Source organism: Triticum aestivum, chromosome 1D (genome assembly GCF_018294505.1).
Source record: "Triticum aestivum cultivar Chinese Spring chromosome 1D, IWGSC CS RefSeq v2.1, whole genome shotgun sequence".
NCBI lineage: Eukaryota > Viridiplantae > Streptophyta > Magnoliopsida > Poales > Poaceae > Triticum > Triticum aestivum.
In genome coordinates, this window is record NC_057796.1 from 145,083,931 (window position 1) to 145,103,218 (window position 19,288).

At 42.9% G+C, this 19,288-nt stretch overlaps 1 protein-coding gene across 1 annotated transcript; it reads right to left on the minus strand.

Annotated features, from left to right (window-relative positions):
• Window positions 1–11,047: 11,047 nt before the first annotated feature.
• On the minus strand, window positions 11,048–15,003 carry LOC101867529 (shaggy-related protein kinase GSK2). The gene is made up of 12 exons (XM_044592925.1): window positions 14,709–15,003; window positions 14,498–14,599; window positions 13,956–14,015; window positions 13,601–13,873; window positions 13,443–13,517; window positions 13,219–13,275; window positions 12,628–12,768; window positions 12,480–12,530; window positions 12,310–12,405; window positions 12,057–12,140; window positions 11,602–11,703; window positions 11,048–11,492 (listed from the first exon to the last, which is right to left on the minus strand). Exons 1-12 carry the CDS (start codon window positions 14,781–14,783, stop codon window positions 11,400–11,402), a joined length of 1,209 nt encoding a protein of 402 aa, XP_044448860.1. The 5' UTR covers window positions 14,784–15,003; the 3' UTR covers window positions 11,048–11,399.
• Window positions 15,004–19,288: the final 4,285 nt, after the last annotated feature.

Consider the following 19,288-nt stretch of genomic DNA (forward strand, 5'->3'; position numbering starts at 1 on the left):
CTTGAGCACTCTTCGCCACGTCCCGAGGAGGAGCCCGGACTCCTGAAACCTCATGTGGTCCTGGCTGCTGAGCAAGGTCCACATTGGGCGAGAATGGCGCTGAAGCGGAGCGACCCGGCGTTGGACGAATTCCTTCACCACCATTGGTGCAGTTACGCCGCGATCCTTCAACAACCTCAACCTGAGCCAGACGCGGGCAAGGCCGGGGCTCGCGAGCCGCTGATGGCTCCAGCCGGAGTTAGGAACGGTGGGCCCCGACGAAGCCTGAAGCAGAGGACTGAGCACACCGGCATCGACGAACACCCATCGTGTCTGGAATTCGCTCGTGGATGGAGGAAGCTCGAAATCGATCCCCTCGCCCGCCGTCGCAGCCACGGCCTGGAAGCTCATGCACCTCGAGCATTGCTGTGGGTCGGCCAGATGCAATGAGAAGAAGTGATGGAGGAGAGCCACCGAAGGAGCGATGCCCACCATGGCTTTGCACACGAAGGCGAAGACAGCAAGAAGAGTCACAGACTGAGGGTCGAGATGCAACATGTGGATCTGATAATGCTCAAGCACAGCATTGAAGAAGGCGGAGAAGGGAGGAATCAGGCCAGCCCAGAGGGCATCTATGAAGATTGGGACCTCGGTGGCCGTCTGAGCCGTGCGAGTGCGAGACGCGGGCCAAGCCACCGTCTCCCTCCACTCATTGAAGCTGGAAGAAAGCATCGGGCGCACCTTGTTCATGGCCTCGTCGTTGAGCACCCGAGACCGGCCGAGCGCCGGCGCAAAGGACGGAGGCGCAGCTGGAAGAGACAAAGGACTCTTCCCCTTCTCAGCTTGTTTTGGCGCCATGGCGACGGAGCAGGCGGGGCGCAAGTCAGATTGGAAAAGAGAAGCAGAGCCACAAGGAAGCAGGGGAATTGGGGAAGCAAGGCGCAGGAGGCGGAGGAATAACTGTGTAGGCCGCAGGGGGCGCATAGCCAAGCGGATTCAAAGGCAGCGTGGGGAAGCGGAGACGCCCACGTCCAATCAACCGCCACGCGTCGACCAAGGCCGCAGGCTTTTGGGGCCCGCGGTGCTCCGAACTTGACCCTTGGCTTCGCCGCGAAGCCAAGCCCGAGCGCACCTTGGGCCCGGGGGCTACTGTCGGCGTTCTGGGAATGGGGGTCCCCAGACTTGCCTGCCTACGGCCCACACCGTGGCTAAGCAGCAAGCCGTACGGCCCATCTTCGTCAACAAGGCACCCAAGACCCTCGCGAGGGTCCAAGACTCGCGAGGCGGACGACGCAAGACCTCCTCTGGAGCGGCCTAGCCAAGCAGGCTCACGAGGAGCGGAGATATCAAGGCGAGGCAAAACTCACGAGGCTTTCATGACGGGAGCCATGACGAACGGTACCAGGCGGGTGCCAGGCGGGCGCCAGTGCGCGCAGCGTCTCTATTTCCTCTTTGGTGCTAAGGAGGCCAGCGCAGGCGAAGAGTACCGAGGCATCAGGCAAAGGTTGCCATATTGGTGCAACTAGACCAAGACCGGAGGAAGGCAAGGCGGAGGTCATCGTGGAGCCCAAGACGGCGTCACCCCAGAGCTTTTCACAGGCGAAGACCGCTTTTGTCAGGATAGCTTGTACTAGCTGTCCCCCTTCAAATTTGCCCGCCGTTGTTGGCTCCCTTCCTGCTCGATATTTGGGAAGAAGACCAGGGCCTATATAAGTAGAGCTAGCCACCACGGTAGGGAGAGATCGAATCCTCACGCCACAAGTTCACAAGCACAAGAACACCTCAACCTCAGGAGGCTGTTCTTCCCTTGTACTGTTCATCATCAGCCCAAGAGGCAATCCACCACCACCACACTGGAGTAGGGTATTACACCACAACGGTGGCCCGAACCAGTATAAACCCCGTGTCTTTCTGTGTTACAAGTTCGTCGAGTTCATCCGCGAGATCTTAGCGAGCTAGAGCGTAGATCGGTAGGAGGGAGAGACTTCACGCGCACCCCAGTGTTCGAACCTTAAGGGTTTGCCGGAACCCCACATCCGACATAACTCTCAAATAAATCTAAGCGAAGCATGAGAGCATTTCTTCAAAAATACTCAAGCACATCATGCTCAAAAGGATATAAGTGAAGCACTAGAGCAATTCCATAGCTTAAAAATATTTAAGTGAAGCATAGAGAGCAATTCTAACAAGTCATAGCATAAGTTTGGCTCTCTCAAATAGGTGTGTCCAGCAAGGATTCAAGACTAAAAATAAAAAGCAAAAAAAGCAAATACTCATATCATACAAGATGCTCCAAGCAAAACTCATGATATGTGACGAATAAAAATATAGCTCCAAGTAAAATACCGATGGTCGTTAGAAGAAAGAGGGGATGCCACTCGGGCATCCCCAAGCTTAGTTACTTGCTTCTCTTTTGATAATAGCTTGGGATGCCATGGGCATCCCCAAGCTTAGGCTCTTCTTATTCCTTATTCCTTCATCCATCATGATCTCACCCAAAACATGAAAACTTCAATCACACAAAACTCAACAAGACCATCGTGAGATCCGTTAGTAAAAGAAAGCAAATCACTACTATAAGTATTGTTGCAAACCCATTCATATTTTATTTTTGCATTATATCTACTGTATTCCAACTTTGGTATGGCTCAAACCCCCTGAAATAGTCCATAGATTCATCAAAATAAGCACACAACGCAAAGAAAATAGAATCTGTCAAAAACAAAACAGTCTGTAGCAATCTGAAAACTTTCGATACTTATGTAACTCCAAAAATTCTGAAAAATTAGTACAAGGTGGGAAATTTGTATATCAATCTTGTGTACAAAATCAGGATTTTATCACACTCCTGTTAAAAATGAAAATTATTTTTCTGGGCACAAAAGTTTCTGTTTTTCAACAATATCAAAGCAACTATCACCCAACATGATCCCAAAGGCTTTGCTTGGCACAAACACTAATTAAAAAAATAAAAAACACAATCATAACACTAGCATAATTTTGCAAACACTCAAGAACAGAAAGAAAAAGACAGAAATAAATTTTATTTATTGGGTTGCCTCCCAACAAGCGCAATTGTTTTACGCCCCTAGCTAGGCATAAAGCAAAGATCTAAGTATTGTCCTCTTTTGTTCTAAATCCATAAGATGCCCTCATGATTGATTCATATGGTGGCCTAATTCTTCTTCTAGGGAAGTGTTCCATACGCTTCCTTAGTGGAAATTGAAATTTAATGTTGCCTTCTTTCATATCAATCACGGCACCAATAGTGCGTAAAAACGGTCTACCAAGAATAATTCGACAAGACGGATTGCAATCAATATCAAGAACAATAAAATCTATGGGCACATAATCCCTATTTGCAAGAATAAGAACATCGTTAATTCTTCCCATAGGCTTTTTAATAGTAGAATCCGCCAAGTGCAAATTTAAAGAACATTCTTCTATATCGGTAAGACCAAGCACATCACATAAAGATTTCGGAATTGTAGAAACACTAGCACCCAAGTCACATAAAGAAAAACACTCATAATTTTTAATCTTGACTTTGATAGTAGGTTCCCATTCATCATGTAATTTTCTAGGAATTGAAATCTCTAATTCCAACTTTTCTTCCAAAGCTCTCATCATATCATCAACAATATGTTTAGTAAAAGCTTTATTTTGTTCATAAGCATGGGGTGAATTTATCGTGGGTTGCAACAAAGAAATTCAATCAGTCAAAGAGAAATTATCATAATTGAAGTCTTTGTAATCCAAAAGAGTGGGCACATCACTAGTTAAAGTTTTGACCTCTCCAAACCCACTTTTATCAATTTTCTCAACAAGATTTTCACCCTACAAATTTTCGGGACGCCTTTTAACTAAAGTTGACTCTTCTTCAGTCCCTTTTTCATCAATCTTAATTTTACTAAACAAAGAATCAATAGAAGAAACACCAATCATTTTAAGATCTTCATCATTTTTATGAAAGCAATCGCTAGAAAACATTTTTTTCTAAATATTCTCTTTAGCTCTAAGCATAGCGGTTCTTTTCTTGCTTTCATCCATAGAAACATATACAGGTTTAATTGATTCTTCAACCTTAGGAACAAAAAATTTCATCTTGAGATTTTCCACATCATGAGAAATTCTATCAATGCTTCTAGACATATCATCAATCTTACTCAACTTTTCTTCTATCGTAGATTCGTAGTATTAAACTTATTTTGAGCATTGGTAAATTCTTTAATATTATTCTCAAGATCAGAGGTGTTCCTATTATTATTATAAGAAGAATTACCATAGGAATTAACATAATTATTAGAGGAATTTCCCGGAAAAGGTCTAGGATTAAAATTACCCCTATAAGCATTGTTATTAAAATTGTTTCGAGAAACAAAATTCACATCTATGGCATCACTATTTTTCTCAATCAAAGTAGACAAAGGCACATATTTAAGATCAATAGGAGCATAGCAACCAACTTCATAAGAGCATCAACTTTTCACTCAAAGAATTTATTTCTTCTACCGAATTAACCTTTTTACTAGGAGCTCTTTCGGTATGCCATTGTGAATAATTAGCCATAATATTATCAAGCAATTTAGTAGATTCACCTGAAGTAATTTGCATAAAAGTACCCCCCGCGGCGGAATCTAAAATATTTCTAGAAACAAAATTCAATCCCACATAAAAAAATTGTATGATCATCCAAAGATTTAAACCATGAGTAGGACAATTTCTAAGCATGAATTTCATTATTTCCCAAGATTGCGCAACATATTCATGCTCAAGTTGTTTTAAATTCATGATTTGTGTCCTAAGAGAAATAATTTTCGTGAGCGGAAAATACTTAGTAATAAAAGCATCCTTGCACTTATCCCAAGAATCGATACTATTGCGAAGCAAAGAAGAAAACCAAATTTTTGCGCGATCTCGCAAAGAAAGCGGAAATAATTTCAACTTCACAATATCATTGTCCACATATTTTTTCTTTTGCATATCGCATAATTCCACGAATGTGTTAAGATGGGACGCGGCATCCTCATTAGGAGTACCGGAAAATTGATCTTTCATGACGAGATTCAACAAAGCGGCATTAATATCACAAGACTCTGCACTAGTGGCGGGAGGAGCAATTGGAGTGCTAATAAAATCATTGTTGTTGGTATTGGAAAAATCACACAACTTGGTGTTCTCTTGAGTCATTGTGACTACGCAACAAGATTGCACTCAAAAACAAATCTGACGAGAAAAATGACGAACGAAAAAGAGGGCCAATAAAACGGCAAATTTTTGTGAAGTGGGGGAGAGGAAAACAAGAGGAAAATGGCGAATAATGTAAATTTCAAGGAGATGAGATTTGTGATTAGGAACCTAGTAGATGATGATGATGTATCCCCAGCAACGGCGCCAGAAATTCCTTTTGATTGCGACTTGAGCTACGTCGGTGTTTCCCCAAAGAGGAAGGGATGATGCAGCACAACGACGGTAGGTATTTCCCTCAGTGATGAGACCAAGGTTATCGAACCAGTAGGAGAATCACGTAACACTACGTAAACGGTACCTGCACACAAAGAACAAATACTTGCAACCCGACGTGTTAAAGGGGTTGTCAATCCCTTTCCGGTAACGGTGCGAGAAATTGTCGAGTTGACGGGATAAAAATATGATAGATTGGATAAATAGATCGCGAATAAAAGCAAAATAAAATAAAGTGCAACAAGGTATTTTTGGGTTTTTGGAAATATAGATCTTATAATAAAAGCGAAGAAAAATAGACCTCGAAGGAAAATATGATAAAGAAGAGACCCGGGGGCCGTAGATTTCACTAGTGGCTTCTATCGAAAAAATAGCATACGGTGGGTAAAAAAATTACTGTTGGGCAATTGATAGAACTTCAAATAATCATGACGATATCCAGGCAATGGTCATTATATAGGCATCACGTCCAAGATTAGTAGACCGACTCCTGCCTGCATCTACTACTATTACTCCACACATCTAGTGTATTAAGTTCATGGAGAAATGGAGTAATGCAATAAGAACGATGACATGATGTAGACAAGATCTATTTATGTAGAAATAGATCTCATCTTGTTATCCTTAATAGCAACGATACATACGTGTCGGTTCCCCTTCTGTCACTGTGATCAAGCACCGTAAGATCGAACCCATCACAAAGCACCTCTTCCCATGGCAAGAAAAATCGATATAGTTGGCCTAACTAAACCAAAGATTCGAAGAAGAAATGCGAGGCTATAAGTAATCATGCATATAAGAGATCAAAAGACTCAAATAACTTTCATGGATAAAAACATAGATCTGATCATAAACTCAAAGTTCATCGGATCCCAGCAAACACATTGCAAAAAAGAGTTACATCAAATAGATCTCCAAGAGACCATTGTATTGAGAATCAAACGAGAGAGAGGAATCCTTCTAGCTACTAACTATGGACCCGTAGGTCTACAATGAACTACTCACGCATCATCGAAGAGGCACCAATGAGGATGATGAGCCCCTCCTTGATGGTGTCTAGAGGATCTGTGGTTTCTAGAACTTGCGGCCGCTGGAATTTATTTTCGTCAACTCCCCTAGGGTTTTGGGAATATTAGGGTATTTATAGAGCAAAGAGGTGGTGCGGGAGGCCACCGAGGTGGGCACAACCCACCAGGGCGCTCCTGGGCCCCCAGGCGCGCCCAGGTGGGTTGTGCCCCCCTCGGGGCACCCCTCTGGTACTTCTTCGACCCATCTTGTTTCTTCTGGTCCAAAAAAATCCTCCAAAAAGTTTCGCTGTGTTTCGACTCTGTTTGCTATTGATTTTCTGCAAAGTAAAAAACAAGCAAAAAACAACAACTGGCACTGGGAACTATGTCAACAGGTTAGTCCCAAAATGATATAAAGTTGCTATAAAATGATTGTAAAACATCCAAGAATGATAATATAACAACATGGAACAATCAAAAATTATAGATACGTTGGAGACGTATCATGAGCCTCCAATTTGGTTGTGGAGAGAGCCCCAACCTTGTTTGTAAAGGTCCGGTTGCCGCCTTCAAGGGCACCACTTGTGGAATCACGGCATCTCACATTGTGTGAGGGCGTGAGGAGAATACGGTGGCCCTAGTGGCTTCTTGGGGAGCATTGTGCCTCCACACCGCTCCAAGGGAGACGTACTTCCCTTCAAAGAGAAGGAACTTCGGTAACACATCCTCGTCTTCTCCAAATCCACTTGTGGTTATCTCTTACCTTTACTTTGTGCAAGCTATTATTGTATTGTATCTCTTGCTTGTGCTTGTTGTTGTTGTTGTTGTTGTTGTTGGTGGTGGTGGTGGTGGTGGTGTTGTTGTTGTTGTTGTTGTTGTTGTTGTTGTTGTTGTTGTTGTTGTTGTTGTTGTTGTTGTTGTTGTTGTTGTTGTTGTTGTTGTTGTTGTTGTTGTTGTTGTTGTTGTTGTTGCTGTTGCTGTCGTCGTCGTCGTCGTTGTTGTTGTTGTTGTTGTTAGCATCATATAGGTTGTTCACCTAGTTGCACATCTAGACAACCTATTTGTTGCTGAACCTAATTTGTGAAGAAGAGCTAAAAATGGTAGTTGCATATTCACCCCCTCTAGTCAAACATATCGATCTTTTCACTCATTTACAAAGAAATGAGCTGGAAAAATAAGTGAATGAACTATTAAAATCCAGAATTATAAGAGCAAGTCAGAGCGCCTAGTCCTCCCCTCAATTTTGGTTATTAAAAAATATGGCACCTGGAGATTGTGCATAGATTATAGAAAGCTCAATGATGCAACTATTAAGAACAAGTTTCCAATTCCCGTCATTGAGGATTTTCTAGATGAGTTACTTGGTGCAACGGTATTTTCCAAGCTGGACATAAGATCAGGTTACCACCAGATTAGGATGCATGATAAAGACATTCCTAGGACTGCCTTTTGAACTTATTTTGGCCATTATGAGTTCTTGGTGATGCCCTTTAGCCTCACCAATGCTCTTGGAACCTTCCAATGTCTCATGAACAAGATATTTGGGAAGTATTTGAGGAAGTTCATACTAGTTTTGTTTGATGACATCTTGATATTCAACAAATCCATGGAAGAACACATAGCACACTTGACAATTGTCATGCAACTCTTACAAGAACATAAACTATCTGCCAAGCTATCTAAGTGTGTATTTGCAGTACCGCTGATTGACTACTTGGGTAACAATAATTCTGGTCAAGGAGTTTCTATTGTTTCTTCCCAGGTTGCACTGTTGCTGACTGGCCAGTACCTACAACAGTCACACAACTTAGGGCATTTCTGGTGTTGTGTGGATACTACATGAGTTTTGTTAAGAACTTTGGCAGCAATGCAAGGCCTCTTCAGGATGTACTTAAGAAATATAGCTTTGCTTGGACTACTGCTCAAAACACATCTCAAACATGCCGTGATGTCTACACATGTTTTAGCCCTTCCCAATTTTTCTAAACCATTTATCCTTGAAATTAATGCATCTGGAACTGGCTTGGGAGCAATGATGATGCAACAAGGCAGACTAATAGCATAATATAGCTCCACTCTCTGCCCAAAGAATCATGCCCTGTCCACATATGTAAAGGAAGCCCTAGCTATCATTTAAGCACTTAAAAGATGGAGGCACTACATCTTGGGGTCAGATGTTATTATTAGACCAGATCATCAGAGTCTCAAGTTTATGAAATATCAGAAAATCTTCTCAAGAATTCAACACAAACTCATGTTGAAGTTATTGGAACTCAACTTCCATTTGTACTACAAAAAGGGCAAAGATAACATTGTGGCAGACACTTTGTCCAGGAAATTTTCCTTGCAAGCAATTTCTTTAGTAACACCTACCTGGATATTACCTGTGGGGGATTCTTATCCGACAGACGGCACTGCAAAAGACTACTTGAGAAACTGCTACTATCACCAGAGCACAGAGTGGACCAAAACAGCTTACATGATGGGATCATCACACACAAAGGCAAGGTCTATGTAGGCAAGGACAGTGACCTACGAAATAGGCTTCTCCATGCCTTACATTCTTCTGCGCTTGGAGGGCACTCTCGTATGAAAGTTACTTACCAGGCCCAAGAAAATATTTTATTGCCCAGGTATGAAGAGAGATGTGGATCGGTTTGTCACTTAATGCCCAACATGCCAGAAAAATAAAGGGGAAACATGTCCTTATCCTGGTTTCCTGGACCCACATAAAATCCCTGATATGATGTGGAAACATGTTAGTATGGATTTCATCGAAGGGCTGCCGAAATCAAAAAGAAAAGAAGTTATTTTTGTGGTGGTTGACAGGCTTTCCAAATTTGCCCATTTTATACCCCTTGCTCATCCATTTATAGTGATGAAAGTGGCTACAACGTTCATTGACAATGTATTGAAGTTACATGGCCCTCCATCGGCAATAGTTTCGGATCATGACCGGATCTTCACAAGTAAACTTTGGCAGTATATATTCAGAAGCATGGGCAGTGAACTACGCCGCAGTTCTGCGTATCATCCACAATCTGACAGTCACGCGGAATGTGTGAATCCATGCATCGTAAATTACTTGCGCTGCGAGGCATCTGAAGAGCCGACAAAGTGGACAAGTCGCCTGGCAATGGCGGAGGACTGTTACAAGACTTCTTTTCATTCCTCTCTTCGGAAAATCCATTTGAACCAATGTACGGATACCCACCCCAAGCATTTGTGAAAACATCCTCCCTGACAGTATTAGTGATGAAGCCGTATTAGGGCACCTACAATGGAGGCGCTTAGCCCGGGCGCTAGGGTCAAATCCCCAGCTGTTATGCCCCAAATCCCAGCCCTTTTTTTCTGTTCCCAGCTAAGCCCAGGCTTCACGCTTGCGTCGACGCAACTTCTCGCGCCGGGCGCTAGACCTCTTTTCCTTCTGCGCTAGGACTGGAAGTGTGCCATATTAAGCGCCTAGCCTTGTTATTAGCGTTCGAGGATTGGATGCTACAGCAGCTGCTACGTGATTTAACTTTTCTTTTATTTTCCTAAGCGCTCGTGCAAGCGGCCAGGCATTGGACATGCCCTTAGTGCTAAAGCAGAGCACTTTATGAATGACGGAGACAAGTGGATGCAGCAACTGAAAGACAATTTGGCAGCAACTCAAGCGCATGAAAAAGTGCGGATCGCAAGCGTATTGAGCGCAGTTTCGACGTGTGGGACATGGTGTATTTGAAGGTGCAACCGTACCGCCTAAATGTATTTGGTTTGACGGCGCACATCAAATTGTAGAGCAAATTCTACGGGCCATTCCGAGTGATTCCTAAACTGCGAAAAGTGGCCTATAAATTGCTCCTTCCAGAGAAAGCCCATACGGGCCTCAAGCTATTCCATGCGCTGATCTCCCTCTGGTTGAAGAAGACGAACGGATCAAAACTGGGCCAGTTTTAGTACTGGACACACAGCAAATTCCTTGCAATAATCTGCCTATGGTCCAATGAGCGAATCTACCACTAGATGATGCATCCTGGGAAGACACTGATTTCATCAAGACCACCTTCCCGGCCTTGTTCAAGCAAACAGTACGGGGCTGGTTCGATCGCCATCAACTCCTTGAGGACAAGTTCGTCTTCACGGGGAGGTATTGTCAGGCCGAAACTGCTTCAGATAACTCCTCATCAAGATTCAGTTAGTGGACGCTCAAGATTGAAGCTCGTCACAGGATCGGACGGCTCATGGGACTCGCCGTCTATTCAACCAATATTTACTATTCGCTCCATTTCAAAATAATACTAAAGTTAGTACAAAATTGAGACAGTTATTTTGAGATGAAGGGAGTATTATTGTATCAGTTCACTTGCCGAGTTGTTTCCTTTCTACCTGTTGCCAGCGGGGCAATTTAAGCCTCCCCTGTTTCTATGGAATCAGCATTGGATTCTATTGTGAGCCTTTGGCCATACTAAACCTATAGCTTCCCCAATACTCGATCCCACGAACCCTAGTTCCTTTCAGTCATGCCATCCCACGACGGGTCGCAACTACCCAACGGAAAATAAACAGCTAGACTACATGACAGGCAGTGGGCGTGCACTCTGCCATGACACAACATATTGAACAGCAAAGTTTACTGCAACAATTTACGTCAGTGAATGGAGAACAAAATAGTTGACAACTTACGAGCCACAGTACATTAAGAAGCTATTAATAACTCTTACAATAGGGCAAAAACTGAAAGAAAACTCGGGTCCACGGCGTAAGGCTATGCTGTTTCCCTGGCAAGGCTCCTTCCCTGGCAGATGATCTAGACAGTTGTTATTCCTCGGTGCTCTACCGGTACTCCTGATGATGGAATCTGGCATATATCGCTCCAGGGATCATCTGACCTGCCTCCATCTTAAACCACCACCCTTCTGCCCATGACAAAACAATAAGGTGCAATGTTGAGGGCACCGGTGCGCATATTTAGCTCCCCGCATGCACGAAAGCAAGACCAGCTTGTCGGCGAACATGTTCAGGCACAAGCCTGTTGATGAGGTCTTGTGAAGCATTGGCCAGCTGCAAAAAAAAAAAAATGCAGATCCCATAAGCACAACAGCACAAACAGGTTGCATACATTTTTGTCAAATTGCAAATGAGCAGCCTAGTTTTTCTCTGATGCACTTACTTCATGCTTGAAGTTGAACAGAGGTGGGAACGGGCGTCCGTTTGGCAGGCGCGCATTAGGCTCCCGTAGCTCATCAAAGAAAGGATGCGCACATGCGTCAAGCTGCACGCGGATATTCAAATGCGTGAGTATAGCCATCATGCTATAGCAAAATATGTTACATGACGACTAAATATCAACTCGTCATCTGCCAAGCATCGATCTATGGTACTGGATTGGCGGTCCTCATAACTATGATTATCATGGTCATAGAAGACTAGTACTGATCAATCTAGTCTGACAAATGTACACTACACACATATACATAAATAAGTAACCAACAAGCAATAAGGAGAATTATATATCTGATTGTCTCTAAAAGACCATTCATATTTACATTTACGTTCATCTGTTCCTCTCCTACTTGCCACAACAAACACCTAGAAGAGCAAGCAACATGAAAAGAAAAAACTTACAGCAGTGCAACGGAGGCTTGGTGAATATTGAAGAAGACGTGAAGCAAGATCTATGGCTTCAGGAGGCATTTTCTTGTGGAAAACCTGATCACAGCAAAGTGCAATCAGTACACGTAGGCATCACATTACATGGTTAAGTATATTACAGCAGATCTTATATACGGCTGGACTATATTAATAACAGTGAGCCACATATATTAATAACAGCAAATGTGATATATGATTGGATATTAGAATGAGATTGCAAGCCTACCTTGTGCCAAGGATGAGCTTTTATCTGCGGAAACCTAAACTCCGTATAATTCGGGTTCATACAACGTATTTCCTCCCGAGTTGGCGTTCCAAGAACCTACAAGAACATCACAAAGGTCAACAACATCTAATAGTATAAGCGAAAGAAAGATATATGGAATGTTTGCAGACCTTGATTATCTCTACGAGTTGATCGACTGCACTCTCTCCTGGAAATAATGGCTAGCAAAAACAAATGAAAGATCAGAAATTATAGTATTGACATCTTAGTTGGAACCTAGGAGGTTGCAAAATATGTGAACGAAACAAAGGAACTAACCTGACCAAGGAGCAGTTCTGCAAGAACACAACCAGCTGACCATATATCTATCGATGTTGTATATTCAGTCGCACCAAATATAAGCTCCGGAGCACGGTAGTAGCGTGAGCATATGTATGATATATTGGGCTCACCCGCCACCTGATAGAACAGCACAAGAAAAATGATATCGGATTAGCAGGTAAGTAACATCAAAGTACTATGCAGGTTGATATTGTAGCAAAGGAACAAAAGTTCAAATTGAGTGTCGGACATCCAATGTAAATAAATGAAGTGAAGATCAGAAAATTTGCATTCGGCTAAAGCAAGAATTCAGCAATCTAGTAAGGAAAAGCGGAATACAGAGATAATAGTTTATAAACCAAAACTATCTGAAGAAGTCAAACTGTAAGGTATATAAAAGTGACTTAATTTTAGTCTTAACACCTGGCCAGCTATAAGCCTAAAACAGTAAGAATAAATCAAAATAGCACAGACCATGGTGCCAATTCTGGTTCAATACTGAACAGAATGAGTAGCCTACACGACAGGACAAATGAATTGAAGCAGTGTGTACGTATCACTAAACTCTTGGGGAAAGAGCCAACATACCAGAACTTTCGCGCTTCCAAAGTCGCAGATCTTAACTTGATGTGTTAAAGGATCAACCTGTATAATGAAGCAAGTGGAGGCAAGTTCAAAATCAAGCATGAAAAGCCATACATGAAAACCGAGCAAATCTGTTCAGTGTTCACTGATACATTTTTTTTCAGAAAGGGGAAGACCCCGGCCTCTGCATCAAGTGATGCACACAGCCAGTGTTCACTGATACATACCAAAACATTTTGTGGCTTCACATCCCTGTGACAGACTCCTGGAACAGTATGAATGTACGCCAGCCCCCTGAATAGCTGCCACCAATGTAAAATTGACTTAGAATAGTTGCACAATGACAGGCACACATTTCACATTTATTCATTGGAAATTCACAAACCTGATAGGTGTAAAGCTTGACGTAGATAAGTGGCATCCCCTGTTTGGCATTACTGTAGTGCTTAAGCACGCGGTACAGCGTCTCCGGGACATACTCCATGACAAGGTTCAGAAACAGCTCATCTCTACTTGTGGTTGAGAAGAAGCAGTGCTTGAGGGAGACAACATTGGAATGGATCATCGAACGCATAAGCTGCAGCTCACGGTTCTTGTACCGTCTGTCCTGCAGTACCTTCTTAATGGCCACCATCTCCCCGGTTTCCAGGCATTTAGCCTACACATGCAACATTTCCCTAAACATCAGGCTGGCAGTCAACAACACAAACAAGGAAACAAACAATGGCTAGAGCAATCACCTGAAAGACGATGCCAAACGAACCAGTGCCCACAACGCGCTCCGCCATGTAGCTAATCGTCTGAAAAACAAAGCAGGACATTACCAACTGGGCGCCAAAGAGGCATCAGCTGTTGCTCATAGTAACAGATTTGAGCACTAGTGTTGGCCAAAATCTAACTGAAGCCGTCCAAATTTGTCCCGAAAACCCACAGTATTGAACACCACACAGGCATATTTGGAACAGATCTCTTGAGCAAACCATAGTTACACGAGGATCAAACGAATGAGCACTACAAAAATAGGCTGACAAGCTACATCGTCCTTGATAATTGATAAATTCAGCCGCTTTGAAACATTTGTTTGGTTCTTGGTAAACGAAGAAAAATCTAACCAAGAATCCACACAGCTATATTTCAATGACTTGTCATCATCACCAAAGCACTCTATACATAGCTAAAGAGAATAGCTGCAGGAGAACAGATGCATCTCACCAAGGCAAGAACTGGCCGTGCAAACTCAGGCCAAGAGACACAAGGGAAACATAAGAGACGCTCAGCTCACCTGCTTGGGCTCGCCGTTCTTGCCGCCGATGGTGGTGGAGATGATGTGACCGGTCATGGCGTCGTTCCCCTCCGCATACGGCGCCTCGCCATCCTGCTGCTTCTGCTCAAGCAAGAGCGCCCAACGAAAACAACACGCTAAACATCAGCTCAACGGAACACCACGCCAAGAAACACACGGCCAAGACCATCCCAGCACAGATCCGGTTTACCTTCTCGCAGGCGACTGCGGTGGGGGGCTGCTCGTCGAGCAGCATCGGCTCCGGCGCCGGCGCCGGATGCTCCATGTGGCTAGGGTGTGAATGGGGCGGACACGGTGGGCTCACACTTGCATCCACCTACGCCTGGTCCTTTTCTCTGGCTTGGCTTGGCTTGGCTTGTACTGTGATGTGGGTGGTGGAGCCTTTGACCAGTGAAGGGAAAGTGGGGGTGGGGGTGACCAAGACGAACAAGATGGGGAGTGACGTTGATCTATAGAGAGAGCGGTTAGCTGACCCTGTGTAAACAGCTGGTGGATTAGTGGGGAGGTGGATTAGACTAGACGAGCCTCGGGGGTCAAATTGCTGGGAGTACCCCGGGCATCAGGTTGGGTTTTATATCGTGTGCCGCATTTATTGCCGAGTAATGGGATTCATTTTTTGGTCAAAGGATAACAATACCGCTAAAATATATTTACGGCATATTTTCAATTTCTGCCAAAAAATGAACTGAAAATATATGAGGATATTCGTCAGAGAAATTTGTGAAAATTGTACACTAATTGCTGTACAAATATACTAGGGTATTCGTCGGAGAAATTGATGGCCCATTCATGTCATACAGGAGAACCTTATTAGTGTTATATATGTCATTTTAATGCACGGAAATACCTAATGGATCTTGGGTCCCATTGCAACCAATTTGAAAACTAATAATTTATAAATAACAAAAAGAGTCAAAAATTCCTGAAAATTTTCGAAGACGAGAATCTTGTAGTGTTGTACTTGTATATGGCGAAGAAGTGACTTCCGTGGACTCCTTGACATAAACAAAAGAAGTGAATATGTTTATATAGTATCGATTTTGTTTTGTTTAGCCTAAAATACCATGAAACTCATTCCTTTTCGAAACTTGTCACACGGGCATAACACCGTATCATTCTTGTTTGCAAGAAGTTTCTGAAATTTTTGACTAATTTCGCAATACTTAAAAAAAATCCAATTCAAGTGCATTGGCACCCGAGACCCAAAGATCCGCGTCATTTTAATGCCTCCTTATTTTTGGATCAAACCATAAATTTGGTACTAAGAATATGACATCTTTTACGTGACAGTTATGTGTTTTCATCCGAATAATAACCTTTTTAGCCAGTGCTAAAAATGTACGCAGTTTTTGTGAGATATATTTGTAGAAGTAAAATTATCCAAACATTTTTATATATGCGGGATCAAATCAGCAATGCTTTGATAGTCCGGTTTCCGTGTTCCATACTGAGCATATATGTATATCTATATGCATAAATAAAAGCGAACCAATATGTGGTTTGATAGTTAAGAGGACACCGGTATTCTCAACCCACCAGAGTTCAAGTTCTAGACTTGACATTGGTGTTCGCATTTTTCTGGATTTATTCTAGACCTTCTGGCAATGCGCGTTTAGACGTTCCCGTCGACTACGAAGACATTTGTGGCGACTTTGTCAATCTCAAGACGATGTGCTGGCTCAATCTTTCGGAGGTTCTCATAGAGGTAGAGTGTGTGTGTGTAGGCATCACCAAAAATCGAACCGTTACACACCTTTATGCACTACTCGTTACGACCGGTCAAAACCACTCGGTGAGACAGACTAGTACAAAAGGTTTGAATTTTAGGCTTTCCGGTGAGACCGGATGAAACCAATTGGTGGGACCGATTCATGCTGATCTAAGCACTTTCCACACTTTGGTGTCACCGATAGAAACCACTCAAAAATTCCGATTGAATTTCAGTTGGCAACAGAAGGTTGACCAGTGCTCTTTGGCGGGACCGACGGGTCAACTTGGTGAGACCGAGGTTCTAGGTTTAGGCAATGGCTATGTCATGTGTATCTCGGTGAGTTCGGGTATGAGTGTTTCGGTGGGACCGAGATGAACTTTAGGGTTTATGACATAGTGGAATGTGGGAAAATGTTTGAGGCTTTTGGAGCAATATTTCTATGCACTTGACCAGTGAATCCATTATCAAAACATCATCCCCTTTGAATAGAATTGGCTTTCCTCTGGACTAAATGTGATTTTAGATAATTTAAATATAAATGGAGAGTCTTGAGGCTTGGCCAACACTTTTCCTTAGCATTTTGAGGGGTCCACTTTCGCATTCCAATTGTTGTACCTAAATTAGACTTTTCTGAAATATTCTCTGAGTAGGCGAGGGTTGGTTCTCATGTCCCCACTCAACTAGCACATGCGCTACTACATTAGACTCCCTACTACAAAATTCAATACAAGCCTTCCCAAAACCAAAGAAATCACTACAACAAGCAGATAAATAGGCGTTGCAACCATGGAGTAGCCTTCGCCTTTGTTTAGAGCTTGGACCGCTAGAACATTATCCATGCACACTAGTATGTTGTTGCACCCCAGCCGCGTTGCAAGTTTGAGCCCTTCAAGTAAGGCAGCAGCTTCGGCTCACACCACATCCGAAACATGTTCAAGCACCGCTGTCATGGCCGCAACAAACTACACTATGTAGTCTTGTACCACTACACCACATGATCCTTTAAAATCACTAGATGACCTGTTGCGAGAATTGGTGCAGAGACCAACTATAGGCTAGAAGTTAAGCAAGCTATGGGCGGCATGCATAGAAGATGATTCTTCAATGAATCACCCCGAAAGTGTGATGGAGAAAGTGAATTGACTATATGTTTTATTCTTTCATGCTCCAAGTGGGTTAAAGAAAACCAGAACGTTGCCTGGTCAAGATCCAACTCCCGCCCTTTAAATAGCACTCATACTAGCATGCTTATTTACAAACTCAGTCGACTGGAGGACAAACCCAACATTCCTAAAGAGTAGAACACTGAGAAAAAATGATCATGCCCATAACCTACACAAGGTGAATTGATTGTACATTTTATTCTTTCATGCTCCAGGCAGGTTAAAAGAAAACCAGAACATTATCTCATCACGATCTAACTACTACTCTTTAAATAGGAGTCTTATTAGCATGCTTACCTACAAATTCAGTCGACCGGAGGACAAACTTGACCAAAGGCATCGACACCGTTGTCCCCATTTCTATTTTCCTTCCACAATGTAGCTTCCATCTCATATACTTATAATTTTGCATATTCATGGTAGAGGACTGATACGTCTCCAACGTATCTATAACTTTTTATTGTTCCATGCTGTTTTATTATCAATCTTGGATGTTTTATAATCATTTTATAGTCATTTTATATCATTTTTTGGTACTAACGTATTGACATAGTGCCAAGTGCAGTTGCTGTTTTTTCCATATTTTTTACATCGCAGGAAATCAATATCAAACGAAGTTCAAATGCCACGAAACTCCACGATGATTTTTTATGGGCCAGAAGGAAGGAAATGGGCCCTGGTTGCACCTCGGGGTGCACAACCCACCAGGGCGCGCCAGGAGGGCCAGGCGCGCCCTGGTGGGTTGTGCCCACCTCGGGTGCCCCCCGGACCGCCTCTTTGCTCAATAAATACCCAAATATTCCAGAAACCCTAGGGGAAGCGTCGAAATATTCATCCAGTCGCCGCAGAGTCCAGAACCACCATATCCAATCTAGACACCATCACGGAGGGGTTCACCACTTCCATTGGTGCCTCTCCGATGATGCGTGAGTAGTTCTTTGTAGACCTTCGGGTCCGTAGTTAGTAGCTAGATGGCTTTCTCTCTCTCTCGCTGAATTCTCAATACAATGGTCTCTTGGAGATCCATATGATGTAACTTTTTTGCGGTGTGTTTGTTGGGATCTGATGAACTTCAAGTTTATGATCAGTCATATCTTTTTATATCCATGAAAGTTATTTGAGTTTCTTTGATCTCTTATATTGGATGATGGATGTGTTATTCTCAAGATGAGTGTTTATTCACTTGTCATTGCACGAGAGTAAGGAAAAGGTCTTAGGGATGCCCAGTCCCGAAATACAAAAATGAATTTACTTCATGTTGTCAAATAATAAATTCCTTGGAAAGTGTTGGTATGGAGGGCACCCGTGGATACGGTTAGCCATGGAAAGGGAAAGAATGGTGGAAAAAGGAATAAACTTTACTTTCTGTTTGGGAACTGCCTATGGCATATCTAGCATGGAAAGTGTTGGGAACTCTAAGTCGTTTTCATTGGTGGGATGGATACGCCTCCCAAAATGTTTTTATCTCTAATTTTTTTGCTTTGAGCTCTGTCACCTCTACAAATCCCACTTCGCTCTGCGAAGGGCCTTTCTTTTACTTTATTCAATTTTTATTTTGAAATTTGAGTCTCCATTTTCTCTCATAAAAAGCACCGACTAGGAGGCAATATGATCGTGCTCAAGTATTGGATGTAGTTAATATTCGAGTGTGTTTCATGAATGGATCAATGTTTGAGCATGATGGGCTAGGGATAACTTATTTTAGCGTTGATATTTTGAAAGACATGGTTGCTTGTTGATATGCTTGAGTATCTAAATTATTATGTCAAAACTAGACTATTGCTTTGAATCACATAAAAGTCCAAATGTCCATGCTATAAAGAAAAGAATATGATATGACATGATGAACAACACTCCACATCAAAAATTTTGTTTTTATCACTTACCTACTCGAGG

Coding starts and splice junctions, on each gene's coding strand:
- LOC101867529 (XM_044592925.1), bottom strand. CDS start 14,783: ATGGAGCATCCGGCGCCGGCGCCGGAGCCGATGCTGCTCGACGAGCAG. Junction 14,016..14,497: donor AGAACGGCGAGCCCAAGCAG/GTGAGCTGAGCG, acceptor TTTGTTTTTCAG/ACGATTAGCTACATGGCGGA. Junction 13,518..13,600: donor TCAAGCTTTACACCTATCAG/GTTTGTGAATTT, acceptor CATTGGTGGCAG/CTATTCAGGGGGCTGGCGTA.